The sequence below is a fragment of the Puma concolor genome, chromosome B2 (assembly GCF_028749965.1).
Source record: "Puma concolor isolate L17-30 chromosome B2, mPumCon1.1.hap2, whole genome shotgun sequence".
Classification (NCBI taxonomy): domain Eukaryota; kingdom Metazoa; phylum Chordata; class Mammalia; order Carnivora; family Felidae; genus Puma; species Puma concolor.
This window is the reverse complement of record NC_141671.1, coordinates 29,161,113-29,183,498: the sequence shown is the minus strand read 5'-3', so window position 1 is coordinate 29,183,498 and position 22,386 is coordinate 29,161,113. Positions and strand designations below refer to the sequence as shown.

The 22,386-nt window shown below is 40.9% G+C and overlaps 1 protein-coding gene and 1 long non-coding RNA gene across 8 annotated transcripts in view; one reads left to right on the top strand and one right to left on the bottom strand.

Annotated features, from left to right (window-relative positions):
- Window positions 1–6,597: 6,597 nt before the first annotated feature.
- LOC147580824 (uncharacterized) lies at window positions 6,598–10,388 on the bottom strand. Its single transcript, XR_015250784.1, has 3 exons — window positions 10,223–10,388; window positions 9,601–9,704; window positions 6,598–7,060 (listed from the first exon to the last, which is right to left on the bottom strand). It is a non-coding gene; the product is annotated as an uncharacterized LOC147580824 (long non-coding RNA).
- A 5,316-nt stretch (window positions 10,389–15,704) lies between these two features.
- DUSP22 (dual specificity phosphatase 22) overlaps window positions 15,705–22,386 on the top strand; it is a 72,393-nt gene continuing 65,711 nt past the window's right edge. For 2 of the 7 annotated variants that reach the window (XM_086706455.1, XM_086706451.1), the window contains exon 1: window positions 15,705–15,922. Coding sequence is in view for 6 of the 7 variants with exons in the window: in XM_086706451.1 (XP_086562577.1) it covers window positions 15,902–15,922 (21 nt within the window). In the remaining variant the exon portion in view is untranslated. The other 5 variants (XM_086706448.1, XM_086706449.1, XM_086706452.1 and 2 more) reach the window with 4 other exon arrangements.

The window sequence follows — 22,386 nt, the reverse complement described above, 5'->3', positions numbered from 1 at the left end:
CTCTGAGAAGAGTGAATAATCTCCCCATTATGTGTCCAACGTGTTCTTCAGATCTCTATTTCCACACTGTCTGCCCCTGGGTTGTTTTCCTGCCTTCTCTCCAGTAGTAGCATAATGCCCTCTAGGCTCTATCCCAGCCAAGCTTTTTGACCTTTAAAACTCCTTGCTTTAAGACCCTCTGGTTGCAAGAACTCTCAGAATTCATCGTCTCTCATTTCCCAAGTCCATGGGTTTGGGGAAACATTATCTTTGTATAATCCCGTGTATTCCTCTCTCTCTCTCTCTCTCTCTCTCTCTCCCCCTACTCTGTGACCATGCCTCCCTCCCCTCCCTAGCACCTGTGACCCATTTCTCCCATAAATGACATCTCCACACTTCTAACCTTCTTCACTGTAGTCTCTACTCTCCCTTTAGCTGTGGAATTTGTTTTTTCAGTCTTCAGGTCTATTTCTGTGGTATTTAGGATGATATGATTGTTATCTAGTTGTGTTCATGGGACAAGGTGAGACTAGGGTTCTTCTACTCCACTGCCATTTTCCTCACCCAACCCATTTCCATAACTTTTTATCATTCCCAAACAGTAACTCCCTATTACTTCCTGCTCCCAGCCCTGGTAACCTCTATTATACTATCTCTATGAATTTGCCTGTTCTAGATACCTTTTATACATGGAATCACACAGCATTTATACTTATTTTCTGGTTTATTTTACTTAGTATAATGTTTTTAAGGTTCATCCTTGTATGAAAATTGCCTTCCTTTTAAGGTTGAACAATATCCCATTGTATGTATAGACTACAGTTTGTCTCTCTATTCATCTTTGTTTTTCTACTTTTTTTAATGTTTATTTATTTTTGAGAGAGAGAGAGAGAGAGAGAGAGAGAGAGAGAGAGAGAGAGAGAAACAGGTTGCAAGCTGGGAAGGAGCAGAGAGAGAGGGAGACACAGAATCCGAAGCAGGCTCCAGGTTCTGAGCTGTCAGCATTGAGCCTGATGCAGGGCATGAACTCACGACCCATGAGATCATGACCTGAGCTGAAGCTGGACGCTTAACCAACTGAGCCACCCAGGTGCCCAACTCTATTCATCTTTGATTTCATTTGAGTTGTTCTATGTTTGGGCTGTTGTGAATAATGCTGCAATAAACATTGGGGTACAAGTTCGAGTGCATACTTTCAATTCTTTTGTATATACACTCAGACATATAGTATCTATCCCTAGAAATGGGATGATTCTTCAAAGTATTTAATTCAGGAAGTTGAATCAATCTGGTCAGGAGTTGAGGTGAATTTGGGTTTTGGTTATCTTCAGTACACCACTGGCTTCAAATTCCTCTGGTATTACATTGTGCTTAGGGTGGAATCTCAGGTCCTAGAGAGTTTTCTTTAATGTTTCTGCTCCATCCTCAGCTTTTGGCATTCCCTGGGATCCCACACCACACACATATTCTCCATGCTTGCCACTTCCCAGTGGTAGACTAAGGCAGGTCTAAGTGTGAAAGCTGGCTTTAGCCATTTTTTAAATTTCTTTTCTTATCTATAAAAAGAGAAGAATAACACCAAACTTCCAGAATTTCTAGGAGGAACTAGAAACAGTAAATTTAAGAAATCTGGTGGTGAAAACAATAACTACAGTAACATATATCTATTACTATGGGCCAACTAGAATTCTAATTGCTTTATTAATATTAACTCACTTGTTATTCCAGACTTAGTTTGAGTCACCTCCAGTAGGTCACCTTTCTTGATTTCTCAAGACTTAATTAAATGTCTTTGCTGATTATTTCTATTTGTGTCTCCAGATCTTACCATTCCCTGTCTTACAAGTGCCCTGGGAGACTGTACATATGGAACACATCCCTTGGGCACCTTTTCTGGCTTCCATGAGGGTTTGACTTTTAAGTGAGATCAACTAGCAGTTGGAGAGCAAGGCCAGGATGTCTCTTCCCCATGGGCTTACTGATTGAGTTATGTTTCTAGCAATTGCTGTTTCCTTCTCTGTATTAGTTTGCTAGGGCTGCAGCTGTAACAAAGTACTACAGAATGGGCCAAAAACATCTCTTATTTCTTTAAACAACAGAAACTTATTGTCTCACAGTTCTGGAGGCTGGAAGTCCGAGACCAAGGTGTCAGCAAGTTCGGTTCTTTGTGAGGCCGCTCTCCTGCGCTTGTAGATGCCACCTTCTCCCTGTGTCCTTATAAGGTCTTCTGTGTGTCTGTATCCTAATATTCTCTTCTTTTAAGGACACCACTCAGATTAGGGCCACCTCAATGACCTCATTTTACCTTAATTACCTCTGTAAAGATCCTCTCTCCAAGTGCAGTCACATTCTGAGGTACTGGGGAGTTAGGCCATCAACATATGAATTTTGGAGAACACAATTTAACTCATAAAACTCTTCAACTACAGCTCCAGTCAAGGGGCCTTTGTCAACCTCCTTCCATGGCTTCAGCTTCTAGTAGGCTCCAATCAATCTAGTCTTCCTTTCCTTAATTCAGGCCTAGGGATTACAACAGCTTCCCACTGTACTGGTCTCCTACTATCTTAGCAGTTATCTTGGGTTCTGTTAACCTTGAAACCTTTCACTAAGAAATTCTTCATTGCAGTTACTTGCACAATCTGACTGGATTCCATTTCTTGCTGAGATACTATTGTAGTGCCTTCCCTGTGGATCTCCTCATCAACTTGCCTCTCCTGCTCCCAATACCTAGCACATTATGTGGCAACTGTCCAATTCCTCGTCCATGTGCCCTATGGAACTGCAAATTCCTTGGGGGTAAAATATGTGTATTTTCATTTTTATATATTTAGGGCCTAGTATGGTATATGGTGTATAGTAGGTGCTAAATGTTTGTTGTACAATTAGTCACTGACTAATGATTCATTTCCCCCTCCCCACCATCACTCTCTTTCCAGCATTACATTTATAGAACCCTAATACATCTCTAGACTATGAAAACAGCTTCCTAGTGGACCTCTGTTCCATCTTCAGAACTAATGACAGATTAATCTTCCTAATAAATGATTCTCAGAGAGATGTACTATTCATTTAAGGCATCCAACTCAACCTTAACCTACCTTCAATTTCTCATTCTCCTACTATGCCCCTAACTGCCACCCACTTTCCAGATGCCATCCTTTGTGCTACTGCTCACACAAAGCAGTTGTTACTCTCTTTGTCTTCAGCTGGAATCTCATCAAGCCTCTAAGGGGTGGATGTTCATAATATCCTTATATTGGTTCATAATATCCTATATGGTATTGTAGAAATTGCATAAGCAGCTCGGAGTAGGAGCAGGGTTTAAAGTCCTAAAGTCTTTAAGCTTAGGGTACCATGGATAAATCTAGTTTCTAGGTAGTGGGAAGGTTAGGGTATCCCAGAGGAGGGGCCTGGGTAATGAGAGGGGAACCTGGAACAGCAAATAATTTCTGCTACTGCTTATCTGTGTAGCCCTAAGAAAATCATTTAATGTTTTGATACCTGAGTTGCCAAATGTCTTAGACTAGAATCTGATGATATTCAAAGGCCCTTTGAGTTCTACAATTCAATTTTCTTTAGTATATACCAAATATGATTTGCTGATTTGGCTCATTGTCAACCGTCTATCTCTTGAGGCCAGGTTTTCCTCAAAACATATAGGAAAAAAGGCTTCCCTTCACAAGGCTGAATATTTCCCAAACCTATATACCCTATATACCTGTATTTATGTATGTATGTATATATATATATATATATATATATATATATATATATATATATATAATTAAGCTGCTTTTATTTATTTGCAAATTCTATGAAGTTCAAAGTCTTCCCTTAAAGATGTTACCTGTAAGAATATGATAAAGGACAAGGTGAGAAGGTGGGAATTGGTGAGAGGTGGGAAGCCACTATAATTAGTTTGGCTTCGAAGGAAGAGCACATTTTGACACTGCCCTTATTATGTTAAGACATAAAGCATATGCATCACTTCCTATAATATCACACTTTTGGAAATGACACCTTATGAACCAAGAATTTCAGAATGTGGCATTAAGACAGGTCAATCTTATATTACTGGCTCTAAATAACCAAAATCATTGTGCTTGAAACACGCATGAATGTATGTATTTGTAAAGAACCCGCATACCAGAAATAAGGAAATGTAAGAGCCAGCTAAGACAGTGCCATCAGTCCTTTCTGTAAGGTCCCAAAGCAAATTTTACAAACTCAATTATACCACATTACATGGAAATTATTTACATGTAAGACCTTTCCCATGGGCTTAGTAAATAAATGTGAGTTAAGCATGGGGGCAGTTTTGGGGTGCCTGGGTGGCTCAGTCAGTTAAGCATCCGACTTTGGCTCAGGTCATGATCTCACAGCTCGTGAGTTCAAGCCCTGTGTCGGGTTCTGTGCTGACATCTCAGAGCCTGCAGCCTGCTTCCAATTCTGTGTCTCCCTCTCTCTCTGTCCCTTCCTTGCTCGTGCTCTCTCTCTGTCTCAAAATTAAATAAACATTAAAAAAACATTTAAGTGTGGGGAAGTTTTGTTTATATTTCTGTATCCTGAGCATCTAACACAATGCCTAGTATATAAGTTTTCAATAAATGTTGGTTGAATAAATAAATAAGCCACCTCAATTCTTGGATGGGGAACGTGCATGAGGACATCCAAGACCATGTTACCTGGAGAGCATTAATTGGACTCAGGGACAGTAGGAAGTGAGGGGATTTAAGAAGTGGAAGAAGATGATTCGTTAATAGATTTATGTACCCAAACCCTCCACTTTATGAAAATATAACCACTTTTAGAAGACTGTCCATTTCCTTTGAAATAATTACTCATTCTTTCAAGCATTGTGATATCTTCAATTTAATATTATAAGGAAAATATATTAGGCTCTCATAGTTATTCTGAAATAGTTTCTAGGAAAATATTCAAATGGAACCTAACACAACTCTTGACTTATTTGGGGAAAAATAAAAATATATTTTTCTCCAGGGAGAAATACTAACATTGGCTTCTCTTCAGCCAATATTTCCCTCTGGAAAGTATCGATTGCCCATTACAAACCTTTAGGAAATCCCAGTTCTTGCCTTTTGTGCAGCTTTCAGAGCTAAAAACAGCCTGGCCCTGCTTAGTGATGGGAGGCAGCTGCTCCTTTTCAACATAAAACACATAGACTATTTTTAAATAAAGAAGAAGATGCTTAAATGATAAGTATTTGTTCTCATTTCAAATGAATTCATATTTCCCCGAAATACATCATAGCTGCAGGGTAACAGGCTGTTCTGGCTTGCCCAGGACTTAAAAGGCTTCTGGGGACACAAGACTTTCAGTCTTTTTTTTTTTTTTTTTTTTTAAATTTTTTTTTTTTTTCAACGTTTATTTATTTTTGGGACAGAGAGAGACAGAGCATGAACGGGGGAGGAGCAGAGAGAGAGGGAGACACAGAATCGGAAACAGGCTCCAGGCTCTGAGCCATCAGCCCAGAGCCTGATGCGGGGCTCGAACTCACGGACCGCGAGATCGTGACCTGGCTGAAGTCGGACGCTTAACCAACTGCGCCACCCAGGCGCCCCAAGACTTTCAGTCTTAAAAGCAGCAAAATCCTGGGGAAACTGGGACAAGCTGGTCACCTCACATGACAGATGCTTTATACCTACTCAGAGAACCAAATTTTCCCCTCTTTTTATGTGATGACTAAATATATTAGAAATAAGAAATTCTACAAATTTAAAAAGAACAGAAAGTGACTAATGCAAACAAAAACCATATATTTCTTTAGGAAATAGGTAAAGAGGGCTAAGGGATTATTATCTTAAGTCCACAAAACGAGTACATTTAATAACTGGAAGCAAGCATGGTCTGTTTCAAGGTAGTTCTGCAATAAGTTAATTAGACATTTTACCTCTGAAGCCCTAAGACAGACAGCTATGCAATTCTGGCAATTAGAATCAACACTTAGACTCATCCTGAAGTTCTAGAGTTGCTATTACTCAAGAAAAGAAAAACCCACAAACATACTTTTATCCAAAAAGAGGGTTCATACCATGATTTGAATAAAATAACCACAATGAGGAGAGCGTCCTCCCCATTTGCTTGGTTATTATGACTTGAACAAAAACAGATTTTAAAAAGCAAAAGTTCATTTTAAATTGGCCATATCTTAAAAATTATTGCAGTGAGGATGTATTGAAAATATCCACATAACAATATTTATTCTTCCAATCCATGAGCACAAAATGTTTTTCCATTTCTTTGTATCTTCTTCAATTTCCTTCATAAGCTTTCTATAGTTTCAGCATACAGATCTTTTACATCTTTGGTTAGGTTTATTCCTAGGTATTTCATGATTCTTGGTGCAATTGTGAATGGGATCAGTTTCTTTATTTGCCTTTCTGTTGCTTCATTATTAGCGTATAAGAATGCAACTGATTTGTGTACATTGATTTTGTATCCTGAGACTTTGCTGAATTCATGTATCAGTACTAGCAGACTTTTGGTGGAGTCTGTTGGGTTTCCATGTATAGTATCATGTCATCTGCAAAAAGTGAAAGTTTGACTTCATCTTTGCCAACTTGGATGCCTTTGATTTCCTTTTGTTGTCTGAATGCTGATGCTAGCACTTCCAACACTATGTTAAACAACATCGGTGAGAGTGGACATCCCTGTCGTGTTCCTGATCTCAGGGGGAAAGCTCTCAGTTTTTCCCCATTGAGGATGATATTAGCTGTGGGCTTTTCATAAGTGGCTGTTATGATGTTTAAGTATGTTACTTCTATCCCAACTTTCTTGAGGGTTTTAATTAAGAAAGGATGTTGAATTTTGTCAAATGCTTTTTCTGCATGGATTGACAGAATCATATGGATCTTATCTTTTATTAATGTGATGTATCACGTTGATTGATTTGCAAATATTGAACCAGCCCTGCAGCCCAGGAATGAATCCCACTTGATCATGGTGAATAATTCTTTTTATATGCTGTTGAATTTGATTTGCTAGTATCTTGGTGAGAATTTTTGCATCCATATTCATCAGGGATATTGGCCTGTAGTTTTCTTTTTTTCTGAGTCTCTGTCTGGTTTGGGAATCAAAGTAATGTTGGCTTCACAGAATGGGTCTGGAAGTTTTCCTTTCCTTTCTATTTTTTGGAACAGCTTGAAAAAGATAGGTATTATCTCTGCTTTAAATATCTGGTAGAATTCCCCAGGGAAGCCATCTGTTCCTGGACTCTTATTTGTTGGGAGATTTTTGATAACTGATTCAATTTCTTCACTGGTTATGGGTCTGTTCAAATTTTCTATTTCTTCCTGTTTGAGTTTTGGAAGTGTGTGGGTGCTTAGGCAATCTACACATTCAATGCAATCCTAATCAAAATTGCACCAGCATTCTTCTTGAAACTAGAACAAGCAATCCTAAAATTTGTATGGAACCAGAAAAGACCCCAAACAGCCAAAGCAATATTGAAGAAGAAAACCAAAGCAGGAGGCATCACAATCCCAGACATTAGCCTCTACTACAAAGCTGTAATCATCAAGACAGCATGGTATTGGCACAAAAACAGACACATAGACCAGTGGAATAGAATAGACACTCCAGAATTGGACCCACAAAAGTATGGCCAACTAATATTTGACAGAGCAGGAAAGAATATCCAATGGAAAAAAGACAGTCTCTTTAACAAATGGTGCTGGGAGAACTGGACAGCAACATGCAGAAGAATGGAACTAGACCACTTTCTTACAGCACTCACAAAAGTAAACTCAAAATGGATAAAGGACCTGAATGTGAGACAGGAAACCATCAAAACCCTAGAGGAGAAAGCAGGAAAAAACCTCTCTGACCTCAGCCACAGCAATTTCTTACTTGACACATCTCCAAAGGCAAGGGAATTAAAAGCAAAAATGAACTATTGGGACATCATGAAGATAAAAAGCTTCTGCACTGCAAAGGAGACAATCAACAAAACTAAAAGGCAACTGATGGAATGGGAAAAGATATTTGCAAATGACATATCGGACAGAGGGCTAGTATCCAAAATCTATAAAGAACTCACCAAACTCCACACCTGAAAAACAAATAATCCAGTGAGGAAGTGGGAAGGAGACATGAATAGACACTTCTCTAAAGAAGACATCCAGGGGCGCCTGGGTGGCTCAGTCGGTTAAGCGTCCGACTTCGGCTCAGGTCATGATCTCGCGGTCCGTGAGTTCGAGCCCCGCATCAGGCTCTGTGCTGACAGCTCAGAGCCTGGAGCCTGTTTCAGATTCTGTGTCTCCCTCTCTCTCTGACCCTCCCCCATTCATGCTCTGTCTCTCTCTATCTCAAAAATAAACGTTAAAAAAATTAAAAAAAAAAAAAAAAAAAAAGAAGACATCCAGATGGCCAACAGACACATGAAAAGATGCTCAACGTCGCTCCCCATCAGGGAAATACAAATCAACACCACACTGAGATATAGCCTCATGCAAGTCAGAGTGGCTAAAATGAACAAATTAGGAGACTATGGATGCTGGAGAGGATGTGGAGAAATCAGAACCCTCTTGCACTGTTGGTGGGAATACACACTGGTGCAGCTGCTCTGGAAAACAGTGTGGAGGTTCCTCAAAAAATTAAAAAAATCTACCCTATGACCCAGCAATAGCACTGCTAGGAATTTACCCAAGGGATACAGGAGTGCTGATGTATAGGGGCACTTGTACCCCAATGTTTATAGCAGCACTTTCAACAATAGCCAAATTATGGAAAGAGCTTAAATGTCCATCAACTGATGAATGGATAAAGAAATTGTGGTTTATTTACACAATGGAATACTACTTGGCAATGAGAAATAATGAAATATGGCCTTTTGTAGCAACACAGATGGAACTGGGAAGTGTTATGCTAAGTGAAATAAATCATACAGAGAAAGACAGATACCATATGTTTTCACTCTTCTGTGGATCTTGAGAAACTTAACAGAAGACCATGGTGGAGGCGAAGGGGGAAAATAAAGTTACAGAGAGGGAAGGAGCCAAACCATAAGAGACTCTTACAGACTGAGAATAAACTGAGGGTTGATGGGGGAGGTGGGAGGGAGGGGAAAGTGGGTGATGGGCATGGAGGAGGGCACCTGTTGGGATGAGCACTGGGTGTTGTATGGAAACCAATTTGACAATAAATTTCATATTAAACAAAGAAAATATCCACATATCACACTGTCTTATATATCAGTTATCTAGCTATCTTTCTACCCATCACTGTACTTGTCCACCTGTTAGGCTGCCCACAAAAACCTTATGAAGCAGAAAGAGGAACTGCCATTTAAAAGTCACAAAATAGAGACCGATTTCATATCACCTTCGAGATGAACTATGCCTTTAATAGGGAAAAAAGCACCATCACGGACCCTTTAATTACAAGAGAGGTAAAATAAGCACTTCCTTAGATTTTGGAGCAGAATAGGGAATGAACTGATGTCATTATAAAGCCAAATATAAATGTTTTCAGATTGTGACCTTGTTTTAGTATGTACAGTATGCAAGTTGTGTATCAGTGAAGCAGGGGTCGCTTTGCCTTTTGACTTTCTTGCCCTTTTTAGGGGTTACTGGATGTATGAGTAGTCAAAGAGAAATATACCTTAACTTCTTCTGAACTGAATGTTCCCCATGCTATGACAGCTTGAACTTCTCTGCAGCTGTGGTTCTTGTGTTAGTCATTTGCACAGATCTGAAGTTGAAACACTGCATAGAAAAGGCACACAGGTGTGACCAGCACTTGAAAAGTAATGGTCTTTGAATAACACAATGTGGCTCTAGGTGAGATCTTCTTAGCTGGGGGTTGGGGGTAGTTTGGGTGGTGAAGAGGAAGGTAGTCTCCTGGAGAACAGGTTTTCAGTGAGAAAACATCCTCACTTTGGTGTGGATAAGAAAGAAGATAATCCTGGTCTGTAGTCTAGCCTGAGCAGCTCTTTATGTATGACGGTTTTCTCATAATTCATGGGGTTTTAATGATGAATGACTAATCAAAATAATGATCAATATTATCTAATGTAAAATCCAATAGAGTGTTAAATAATGACACCATTATGTCATATGAAATGGACTTCCCCTCTCATGATAAGTGAAATTTCTTTTGGGACATTCCATTCTCTGAGGAAACCCCCTCCTCTCTCCAGCCCCCTACCCAGACATTTTAAGTATCTTCAGATATAGTTCAATTTCTGTTTCACACAAAAGGGTAAAAAACAAACAAAACTTACCAACACACAGCTTTTCACTGGAGAAAAACTCTAAAGGAACATTTAGCAGATGGATGTTATGTTTGCTAAGGAGGGCTGCTCTTGCCCAATCATTCCTCAGAGCTGGGGCTTCCCTTGCCATCTTCCTTTATATCTTCACTTCCAGGCTGCCCTAGGGCCCTGCAGGCATATTAAGAAGCAGAAGTGTGCCTTTAAGAGGGTGGCTGCCCATGCAGGTGTCATAAATGTGGACAGATGGGAACTCTGACCAGCGACATTTAGGGACCATCCCACTCCCCACTAGATATAAGGGTATGTGGTCATTTTGAATCAGGTTTTACGAAGATTTAGAATCCATTAACATAGTACTACATAGAAGGTAACTGGTCAGAGCTCCTGGTGTATCTCTTCATGCCCAGGTGAATTAGGGTAAGAAAGCAAGGCCCAAGCTATATTTTATACCAGTACTGTCAGGCAAATTAAAAAGATGAATATTCTAGTGAATCTAAAAAGACATTAGTAGTTCAGATTTTAGTAGCTTTGGGCTTGGATCATCAACCATGAAAAAGCTTTCTTTTTTAAATCATGCAAATTATTTTTTAATGTTTATTTATTTTGAGAGAGAAAGAGGCACAGAGAGAGGGAGAGAGAGAATCCCAAGTAAGCTCCATGTTGTTAGCACAGAGCCTGATATGCGGGGCTTAATCTCATGAACCGTGAGGCCATGGCTTTAGCTGAAATCAAGAGTTGGATTAACTGACTGAGACACCCAGGATCCCCTAGACAATGGAAGATTTTAAAGAACCTGTTTGTTGTCTCAGATAGACCTTTCTTGGCAGATATAGGGAAGAACATAGGTCAATTGCACACAAGGAAAATAACCATAGCCAACCTGAAAGATGGATATTCATAAACCAGGAATGGTTTCTTAATCAAAGCTCAAAGAACAACATGATATCAAGGGCAAAACTACAGAAAGTACTGGGCTCCACCAACTACAGCTATGGCTGCAACTCAAGCGACAGAGTACAAGAGTACAGAGTACAAAGAGCTATCCCACATGGAAACTATTCTAAAAAAGGAAAAACAGGTAGATGAGGTATTGATAGAGTATCTAGCATATAAAAGAATGAATTATTCTTGAACCTCACATGACAAATGCAAAAACGTCCCAGCTGTTTTCTCTCTTTAGTTAAAAAAAAATCTGACAGTTTCCCCACATACTAGGAGCTATTATAGGTACTAGATACAAAGATTGATGACAACAAGTCCCTGCCCTCATGAAGCTTAGAATTTTGGAAGTTAGGTGTACTCACAATACACATGCATCCATGTTATGACTTGTAAGCTGACAATAGTGTCACCTTCTACTTGATTTTTAGGAACCAGGGCTCTTATTTCCTCCTTTGCCTGATAGTCTACTCTATAAACTCCTTGATAACCCCATTCCTCCAACACTGGCCTTACCTCTGCCACCCCTCCCAAGAACTCTACATGTAGCAGACTTTATTGGCTCCCAACTATGTCTGATAGCATCTCTCCACTGGCCTCCTCCCATATTCTCCAACCCCATCTCTCTGCCCTGCTTACCTACCTGCACGCCCATTCCTCTAACTGTTCTTCCCTGATCTCACCAAATGCTTGTGCTCTGAGGTCTGGGCTCTCCGAACCTCATAAGGGAAGGAGGACACCAAGTTCATAATCAGAAGACTACTTGGAGGGCTGGAAATTGGTGGCCTTTTAAAGGTTGAAGTCATTGAGGAGCCTACCCTTATGGTCAGGATGAGGTTGACCCCAAACAGTCAACTGGGTACCCTCTTTCTGGACAGTTTTGGAGAAACAAAGAAAATGTTTTGTGCTCTTGCTTAGTAGTCCTAGGCTCCATCTTTTTTCTCTCCACAATTTCTTAGCTTGCTTTTACTTTCAGTAATGCTTTGGTTATATTAGTTCTTCATCTCAACTTCTTGTTCTTAGATTGTTCTTGTTTTACAGCATAGCCTAAGAATTCTGTGGAGGATTAACATTATCTAATAGCATAGATTTAACTTGTTATAAAGTGAGAGAAAGAGAGAGAGAGAGGAAGAGTGACAGAAAGAAAGAGATTTCATCTCTAAAAGATCTCATCCTTGTGGCCCCATCATTCAGATGATAATGGCAGAAAGTGCCTTTTGCTCTCCAAGGACTAGAGATATTTCTGATTGTCACAACTGAGGGAAGGCTACTGACATATAGTAATAGAGACCAGGGGTATTCCTAAATAGCCTCCAATGCACAGGATAGCCCCACAAGCAAAAAAAAAAAAAAAAAAAAATCCAACCCCAAATATCAGCAGTGCTGAGGTTGAGAAAGTCTGGACCAAGGAAGACCAAGGAAGATTACATAATTCCTTTTCACTTGGGCAGAGGTTTATCTCAATTCTCTGAAAATATCAGTAACACTCCTAATGATTTGGTTGACTATAATGATTGAGCTTCTGCTTGTGGGCTTTTGCGTACTACTATCTTAATGTTCAGTTATTACTCACTAAATAACACCATTAACTGGTTGTCCTTCACCACATGTGTACAGACTCAGCTTAACAGACTACTCCTCTCTTGTGCACATGTGAAGGCTTTACTTATTTGGAATCATTACCAAAATTTGTGGTTTTGATTGTGTTGAGAGACAGGAAAATGACAAGAAGGAAAGTGGAAGTAAAAAACTTACATGGAATGAAATTCCTCTAGGCTTATGATGACTTAAAAATTTTATGAGAGAGAATGTAAATGAATAGTTTCTACTTCAGATGTGAAACTTGCCAGCTTCATCTAGGAGTCTTCTATCTTCCCTTCTTTCTATAATCAGGAACTATAAAGAATAAAAGAAGACAGGAAGGCACTTGGAAATGGGAAGGTCACCTGTTCAGCATGAAAACTGAACCTGAAAATCTCTGAAGTGTTGCTACGAAAATGAAAAGAGAGAAAACCAGGATGTGTGGCCAAATTGGATAAGACTTTCCCTTTTCCATTTCTTTAGCCCCAAACTTGCAAGATATGACAAACTGTTAATTATTGTGTGCTGATGAAGAGAAATAGGGTTAGGTTCTATGGTAGGATGGGGGAGTGCAGGCAGATAGTCTCCCCTCCCCCCTCACAAACGCACAAGAATATATTTTAAAAATCTGATTCTTCTGATTTCTGATGTTAATGGCCTCCTATTTTCTCATTTAACCAAAAATAAAAACTTGCAATTGTGAAATGAGTTCTGGGCATGTGGATCTTGTGGGGCCACACTGAATACAGGGCAGTGCACCCTTTTTGACTGTTAGGTGATAATCATTGCAGGTTCTGAGCCTAGGAGAGGTTGTAAGAAATGAATAAGAGAAAGGAAATATTCCAAATAGATTATAGAAGAAGGATTGGGTATGGATCTGCCATTTATGGGAAAATACCAACTTATGAACTGGTTGTGTTCTTCAAAGTTCATCTGACTCTCAGAACAACAACATCAGTAAAGTAGAGGGAAAAAGAAGTAGTTCATTTATTGCTAGATAGTATCTTCAAAAATTCAGTCAAATGCTCTCATTTTAAGGAGAAATAAAATGTTCAGAAAAGTTGATTATCTTGCCCAAGATCACTCTGAGATTTAGGAACAAAGGTTGTTGTTGGGATTCCCCAGGCAGTCCGTTAACCATGCTTTGTTATTGATGAGCAGGAAGTCAGTAAAAATAGCGATTGTGAGGAGCAGAGGGATAGGAGTGACTTCCAAGTGACTAGAAGGTGGAGAGGAGAGGTGAAGGTGGTAGAGAAGGAAAACTCCAGAAGCAAGGGTTAGGAAGGATGATGCCTGATCTGGGTTCTATCCAACCTATGGGAGCCAGTATGGGTGTACACTGAGTGGGGGTTTCCTACATGTGGGGTTCTGGTCCCTGCTATTGCCCAGAAGATATGGAATATAAGGAGAGAAATGGCTCAGATGGAATCTGGAAGTTCTTTTCAAAGTATCAGCATCCCTCAGAATATAACTGCTGTCTTCTCAGTCCCCTAGAATTCATTAATTTATTCAGCAAATATCTATGGAATCCCTATTTCGTGCCAGGTATTGTCTCAGGCCACATGACTATAGTAATGAATGACACCAAGTCCTTTTCATCTGGAAGCTGCTTTCTAGTGAGACAGATAAAATGTAAGAAAACAAATATGATAATGTCCAATTATGTTAAGTGCTGTGAAGAAAATAATATAAGGTAATATGACAGTGACTTGAAAGATCTACTTTAGATTGGGTGGTCAGGAAAAGCCTCTTTGAGAAGGTGACACTTAGGCTGAGACCAGAGCCAGCTTTGCAAAGAGCTAGGTCTGTGTAGGGGGCACAGTCCATATAGAGTGCAAGGTTCAGCCTGGCAAGTTCAAGAGGCACACAGAAAGCCAGTGTGGCTGTAACTTTGTGAGCAAGAAGGAGCAGCTTAAATGAGGTCATCAGGGGTGAGCCTGGCCATATTAGATTGATGCATATGTTCATTTAACAAACATTTAAGCACCTATTGTGTGCAGAGCATTGCTGAAGATATACCAATAAAACTGAGAAACCTCTACCTCAAGGATTTCATCCCCAGGGAAGAAAATTAAGAGTTTAGTAGGGGTGACAGAATTCTCAAAACAATTCTGCTACAGCTTAGAAAGTGTTCCACTCTAGACAGAATCATAATGCAGACATTACTACGTTGCATAGCAAGGACAGGGGCTTTCCAGAAGCAATTATATTAACACAACTATGCACCTACTACAGTCAGTTTACAATCTGAAGATGGGCACACACTAGTCGTCCAAAGCCACGGTAAGAGGTCTGAGATCCCGCCATCTGCTCCCCCAGGGTAGGGAGGTTAAGTCATCCCAGAGATGAGTCATTGAGCCCACCTTTTCCCACCGGGTGAGCCTTCTCGGTCTCCGTGGGTGGGGCAGGGCCATAGGAATCCCCCAACCCGGGCCTAAATCTGTCGCACTCAGAAAACCCAGGCAGGGGAGCCGCGAAGACCAAGGTTAGCACCTGATTCACCGAGGGAGTCGAGGCAGGGTGGTGACTACTGGTAACAGGCCCCCCGAGTCGCCCCAGGGGAAAAGGTCTGCGGGAGTTTTGGTGACCGGATCTCGGGGGACCTGGCCTAGAGACGCGCTGCGGCCGGGTAGAGGCGGTGCCTGCGCGACCACCAGACCCCGCCCCCGCCCTTCAGTCTACATCCCGGAACGCGCGCCGCAGCAGCCCCCGAGGCTTGCGCTGCGCGTGCGCTTTGGGTTTCGGCTCCCGCCGCCAAGGAGCTGTAGGCCGCGCGGGGCGGAGCGAGCGGTTGCCGCTGCCGGGAGCCAGACTACAAGTCCCAGGGAGCCGGTCCGGCCAGGGAGGGGCGCTGGGGCGCACAAGGGGCGTGCACTGGCAAAGCAAGACCATTTCCCGGCAAGGGCGCCAGTGCCTCTGCTCTGCTCGTCCGGGAAGTCCGGGTCGGACGAGCGGAAAGCCTGAGTCCAGGCCGGCTCCCTGGAGCAAACCCAGTGGCCTGGATCTCCCTGATTATTATTATTGTTGTTTATACTGCGAGCACGAAATTCTTCCCCAGGGCCTCCTCCCCCGCCCGCCCCACCTGCTCCTTCCTCCTCGTGTTGTAATATGCCTTTAGTGAGCCTGCGACCTCATTACCAAGGGTGCTAGAGTTCGCATTCAGCCACCATGGGGAATGGGATGAACAAGGTAACGTGTCTTTCTTTCATTTGTTCTGGTTTTGCTTACACTTTTCAGCCTTCCCCGAGGCTGGTGTTTGCTGGGCAAGGAGAGAGCCCTCGACGAGTGCCCTGCTCTCGCTCCGACCTGTCTGGCCAGGTTCTGTTCCACAGCGACTTTAACACCGGGAGCGCTTTCCCCCGGTGGGAGCGGGAGGGCGGGGCGGCGCGCCTGTCGTGGTGCTCGCAATGTTTTTGTTTTTGAGGTGCCCCCGTCTCCAGCTTCCTGCGGGCTTCTGGGTAAGCAGTCTTCCGCACCTACCCTGCCATTCTGTGTGCTCTGAGACTGAGAGCAAGCCGTGCTCTTTAAAAGCGTTGACACTTGTTCGGCGGAGACCTCAGCTGAGCTCAGAGGGGTTGTGGTTTCTTTTTCTCCCTTCCCCTTCTCTCCCAGAGTCGACTCTTGAAGCATCACCACCCACATTATTAGTAAACTAGAGTAGCTATTTAATTCCTGTTTCTCCCATATTCTTCTTCTTCTTCTTCTTTTTTTCTTCATGTGGACAAAGAAGTTGACAGAGACCTAAGTCCTGAGGTGTTACCTGGCAGGGGAGGGAGTTGTTGAGAAAACAGATTCAGATTTGGTTTATCCTGGATTAATATGGCTTCTGCAGCAAGGACAACCTGTTTGGCTGTTTGTGCTGATTTTGCCTCACAGAAAATCCGTATTGGTCTCTTCTTTTTGTCTCTGTTTTGCCCCCCACCCTCTACTCTCCAGTTTCCCCAGAACCCCCTTCTCAGGTTGTGTTTTTCCTGACAATGGAAGATACCAGGTTTTAGCCCTGTAGTTGAGAGTTGCCTGGGGTTCATGTCACCCACAAGGTTAAGGATTTTGTGATCTGGTACTACTGGTTTAAAGGAGAGACTTAGAAAACTTTTAAAAGTCCTCACCAAAGATAAGTACCTCTTCATAGGCCTTTAAATGATCTGCCTCCATTGTATTCCACACACCCACATCTCCACACAGACTCAGCTTTCATAGTTGGTGGGTATAACAATGTGGCTGTCTTTCTTTTCTTTTTTTCTTTGTGCACTGGGGTCAGCAGTGGTTTGGTTCTTTCAGCTAGAGTGTGAAGTGGGATGGGGGAGTATTAGAACTCAAGGTTGGGAAGAAGAGTTCAGTCAGGCATAATCCTGTGTACCCAGTTAAGTTTTTTCATCTGCCTGTTTCATGTTTATTGTGTTCTGCAGACACAGTTTATGGAAGAACTACTGTATGATTTAGGCCTGCATATCTGAGGCTTTTGGTAACCAGAATTGTATTCCTTGTGTGTATGTATGTGTGTGTGTGAGTGTGTGTGTGTGTTGGGGGAGGGGGGCAGTGATCAAGATTGGAAACAGACTATTTCTCTCTTGGGTAAATACTTGCATTATGTCCCCATTAGCACTGAAATCCATCAGCACCATGAGCCTTCTGCTTGTTAAATGAAAACAACAATGAAAACAAATGAAAATAACAATGCTTCCTTAAATTTGTGGTCTCTTTTTGCCTTCCCACTAGTTGTAGTCATACCTTAGCTTTTCTTTAGTTCTTTCTAGTTTTTTTCCACTTGACTTCTTCACTCTCCACCTTTTTCAGCATTTAATTTGTAGTATTTTAATATTATAAGTCAAAGAACATAATACCAATAATTGCCTGAATGTTCAAAATTAATTTAAGGCTTTTCAGCAAAAAAAGTCATAGTCATGATTTTTATCTTTTGAAGAAGTAATACATTTCTTGTTGTTATTATCTTAACCATCTTGTATTGTAAACAGAGCCATTATATCTAACTTGCTGTGCTGTGCTAGTTGTAAGGGCAGAGGGAGAGTATAATGGTAAATGACACAAAGGTTTTTCATAGAACCTTTGGTATAGACCAGCAATTGAACCAACGGAGGTGTTTGCCTCCATTGTCACAAGTGAGTTTCCTATGAAATCCATGGACAGCTTGATTTACACAAGGCAGGATGCTTTTGGAGGACACAGAGCAGTGAGGAAAAAAGAGGCAGTCAGCTTGGGCAGCTGGGTTCTGAATGAAGTAAACCAACCCTGGCAGTCAGTCAGGGGTTAAGGTGTCAGAACCAGTGTCCTCACATCCTACCTATAATGGTAGTGCTTTCTTTATCCCACGTTTAGGTGAGTAATTCAGGTTGACCGAGATAAAAACATGCACTTGGAGAAGCATTTAGAGTGGATTTCTCTGACATACTGCTCAGAGAGACTAGATTTTTGTTTGTAATGGGACATTATAGTACTTAAAATTAATAAGACAGTATAGGAGTTTCCATCATAGGTCCTCACCCAAAAGAGTAGGAGGTTCAGACCCTTGAAAGAGCTTTGAATCAACTGGGAGTTTTCAAAGACTCTACAGAAACATGACATTTTCATGCAACAGGCTATTTAGTTTAACTCTAATCTCACTATAGATGTTTACTAGATTGATCTTTAGCATCTTAGTGAGGCACTCTGCATTGTAGCTATGAGCCAGACACCTGGCTTTCAGTCCAGGCTCTTCCACTTACCAGCTGGGTGACTTTGGGTAGGTGATTTATCCTCTGTGCACCTCATCTATAAAACAGGAATGAAAACAATAGCACTTCATGGGGTTATGGTGAAGATCAGATGAGTTGCTCTGTATGGTAAAGTCTCGAAATAGGGCCTGACACACCATAAACTCATTAGTGATTACAGTTTTGGCCAATTCAGAGAATCTATTTGGGAATCGTTTTAGTTGCCTGCCTTTCTCTCCTCCTTTTATGAATCTCAAACATGAAGGAAAAGAAAAGATGACTTTTCCTATTTTGCAATTAATTTGGAGCTCTGGGGAGCTTTATCAAGTTATTTTTCAGAGTCTTTAGAATTCACTCGGGATAAACTGCCATCCTAGCACAAAGAAAAGACCTCCACTAACTACCTTCACAATCAATGGAAACTAGGTTCCAAACCTAGCATTAGGAATTTAGTCATGTTACTTAATCTCTCTGATGGTCCATTTCCCACAAAGAGGAAAAGACAGACCTCCCGGGGTTATAGTCAGGGTTAGATTTTATATGCTATAGGCACATGACATGAGGCTCAAAACTAATAGATCACAAATGCTGTGTTCTCTTTCTCTACATCCTCACATCTTTAACTGGCCAGAACACAGAAGCCTCATTCCCTTAAATTGCCTGTGTAATATGCTGTGTCCACCTAACTGAGACATGATGTTTACCACACAAGAGACAGGAATGTATTGATGAGAACATCTTCCATGAGGACATGGAATATAAGTAAAAACTGCTATTCTTGGAGCAGTCGTAAGAAAATCTACATTGTTTAGTTCCTAAGTTTTCTTTTGCTTTGCTCTCAGCACAGAGCCTGCTTGGATCCTCTGTCTCCCTCTTTCTCTGTCCCTCCTCCCGCTTGCATGCATGCACTCTCTCTTTCTCTCTCTCTCTCTCAAAATAAATAGATAAATATATTTTTAAAAGATTTTAAAAAATAAAATGTGGCTAACTGCAAATGAGATGTGATTTAAGTTTAAAATACACACCAGACAGTACAAAAATTGTAAACCATTCTATGAATAATTTTACATATTGGTTACAGAAATAAGTTTGTATGTTGTATATTATAAATATTATGAATATATATTCTGAATATATTTCAGTTAAGTAAAATATATTATAAAAATTGATTTCATCTGCTTCTTTTTACTTTTTATGTGACTACTAGAAAATTTTAAATAACGTGTGGCTCACATTGTATTTCCATTGGGCCACCACCGTGGTAAAAGACAGAGGGGTAGGGCTATCACAAAGCCTGATTTGGGGTATCTCTACCACTCTGCTGCTTCATGAGTGTGATCTTGAACAAGTCACTTACTGTTTCTGAGCTTCAATTTTTTTACCTCCTTCAATTCATAGAGACGGTGGTTAGCTTATCTAGTTTTATTTGCTCTAAAACAAATATGATGATACCTCCCCCAGATACTACCAAGATTCTTGAGAGAAGCAAATGAGAATTTATTAGAAGACATTCCTGCAAACTGTAAAGTACAAATATGCACTGCTATCAGTGTTCTTAGATTTGTCCCATTAATCGTTATAGTGATAACATTGGTTTAGGATAGCTGTGTTCTGCTTAGGAAGCTGTGTTCTGCTTAGGGAGTATAGTTGAGAAAGGAGTTTAGTTCAAGGGGAAAAGGTCAAAGACATGAATATGCCTCCTTAAGCATATGACAGGGTTCCTCAACTTCTACACTATTAACATTTTGGACAGGATCAATTTTTGTTGTGGGGGCTGTCCTATGCATTGTAGGAGGTTTACCAACATTCCAGGCCTTCTACCCACTTGGTGCCAGTTGCCCCCTTCCCTCATTGTGACAACCAAAAATGTCTTCAGGTATTTCCAGGTGTCTCCTGGAGGGCAAAATCATCCCCCATTGAGAGCCACTGGCCTAGGCTTCTCCACTCAGAGGAGAAGGTGTGTGTGACTTAGGACTAGATTGTTATCAAAAGGTGTAATAGGGCCTTAAAAGTTGAGAAGCTCTGTTTTTGTATAGTAAGGGGCTGGAAGGTTAGACATCCTTGTGCTATGAATGCCACTGTTTCCATGTGACAGCACCTGACTTGGCCACCTTCATAATTTATTCATCTGTTCATCCCCCTGTTCATCATATTATATTATTGAACACCTGCTGTTGTCAAAGCACTGTGCTAGAGCCTGTACTGGGCTTCTTGTCAAAGACAAGAAGACCCTGCCACCTGGCCCCAGGCAGCTTACAAGAGGAGTACCTCTGCAGGAGGTGAATATACCATGTACACAGCTGTACAGATAAAAACTGCTCTATGCTGGTAATCTCTGTCTTTGGTCCTCTGTACTACCTTCTGGATATTTTTTCTTTACAACATTATATTTTTATTTTGTATTGAAGGAAAGATGCTTAAGGCAATGTTCTAAGTGCATACGAGAGTATTCTCAGTTTCTTCCTTTTGTAAATGCAAACTGGTTAAGTCCATGGCCAAATGGCATTAAGAAAGTGTGTGAAATTTAACCCTTCTGAGAATCCACCAAAACTCTCTCACTTACTCCTGGCTTTGAAACCCAGAAATTTCTGACTTGGGAAGAATTAAGATTCTCCTACCCCCCACGACCTTGTACTGCTGCCTGATCGGGAATTTTATCTCTTAAATCTGTTTGGGTGGTGTTCTTAGACTCCATGGCATCCTGAAGCACTAAGAGAAATGTTTAAAAAATAAACTCAAAATATTTACTGCCTTAGAAGTAGTATTATTTTGTTCATAAGTGCTTTTTTTTGTGGCTAAGGATTTGGTTTTATGTATTTCTGTATGGCCAGTGTTAGTATAGTGTGGGTATGAACAATATTGATGAAGAGGATCCATTAACCATGGAAAATATTTAGCATGGTCTCAAAGTATTTCTGCAAGAGTCTGCCTTCATTTTCTATTTGCAGACAGTCTTTTATCAGAAAAAAAGAATCTTTTTTGACTAGTGTAGTGCCAGAGAGCATCTTCTCTTGCAGTTCATGCTATGCTCCATCACCTTTTATTATCTCTTCATGTGCCAGACTCTGTGGCAGGCTTTTCAGACAGAGTAGGGAACACAATAGAGACCTCCTTCAAGGTCAATCAAAAAAGCAAGCAAATAATAAAATAATTTTAAGTTCTGATAAATAAGATGAAGAAAATAACAGAGTGGTGTGATGAAGGGTGTCAGGGAGTTTAGTGGTCAGGAAAGCTGACCATCTCAGGAGCTGTCATCTCATGGAGTATCTAAATGACAAGGAGCCACCCAGGTGAACAATGAGGAAGACCATTCTCAGAAGAGGGAAAGAACAATTATTTTCCAGGAGGCCCAAAAATGATTAGGACCAATCTAGTTCTTATTATTTTAGAGTCATAGAACATTCCCAAACTGCATATACACACTTCTTTCCTTGGTCTATGCTTTTCTTTCCTTCCAGGTGGTAATGATTTTCATGTGCTTTGCGTTCTTGCTTCTGGCTTGAGCTCAGACTTCATGAATTGACTGATTGATCAGCCACTTTGTCCCAGATGAACATTCTGCTCCTCCATGATCTCCTCTACAAGTCATCTTTATGCTGGAAAATGATTGTATTTCATTTTTCTCTTTATCTGTACTTAAGGATTACCAGCCACAAGTGGATGGGTCAGATGTTTTGAGTTTCAAGTTTGAATTACGAAGCTGACTGGAGTAAAAGTTTAAATATTCATGGGGTTTTTTTCTTGAAAACAAAACTGTAATTTCTCTTTCTGCCGATGGCCAGTCGTGTAGCCTTCCTTTATCTTGTTGTGTAATTCTATATGGAAGAAACTAAAGAAACTGGGATTGAGGTATTCACTTTCTATTTACAGCCCTTGAAACACTAGTTTACTCTCCTGGTCTTGAAAATGGAGTTAAAAGTTGACTGAAATAGCTCTGTCACC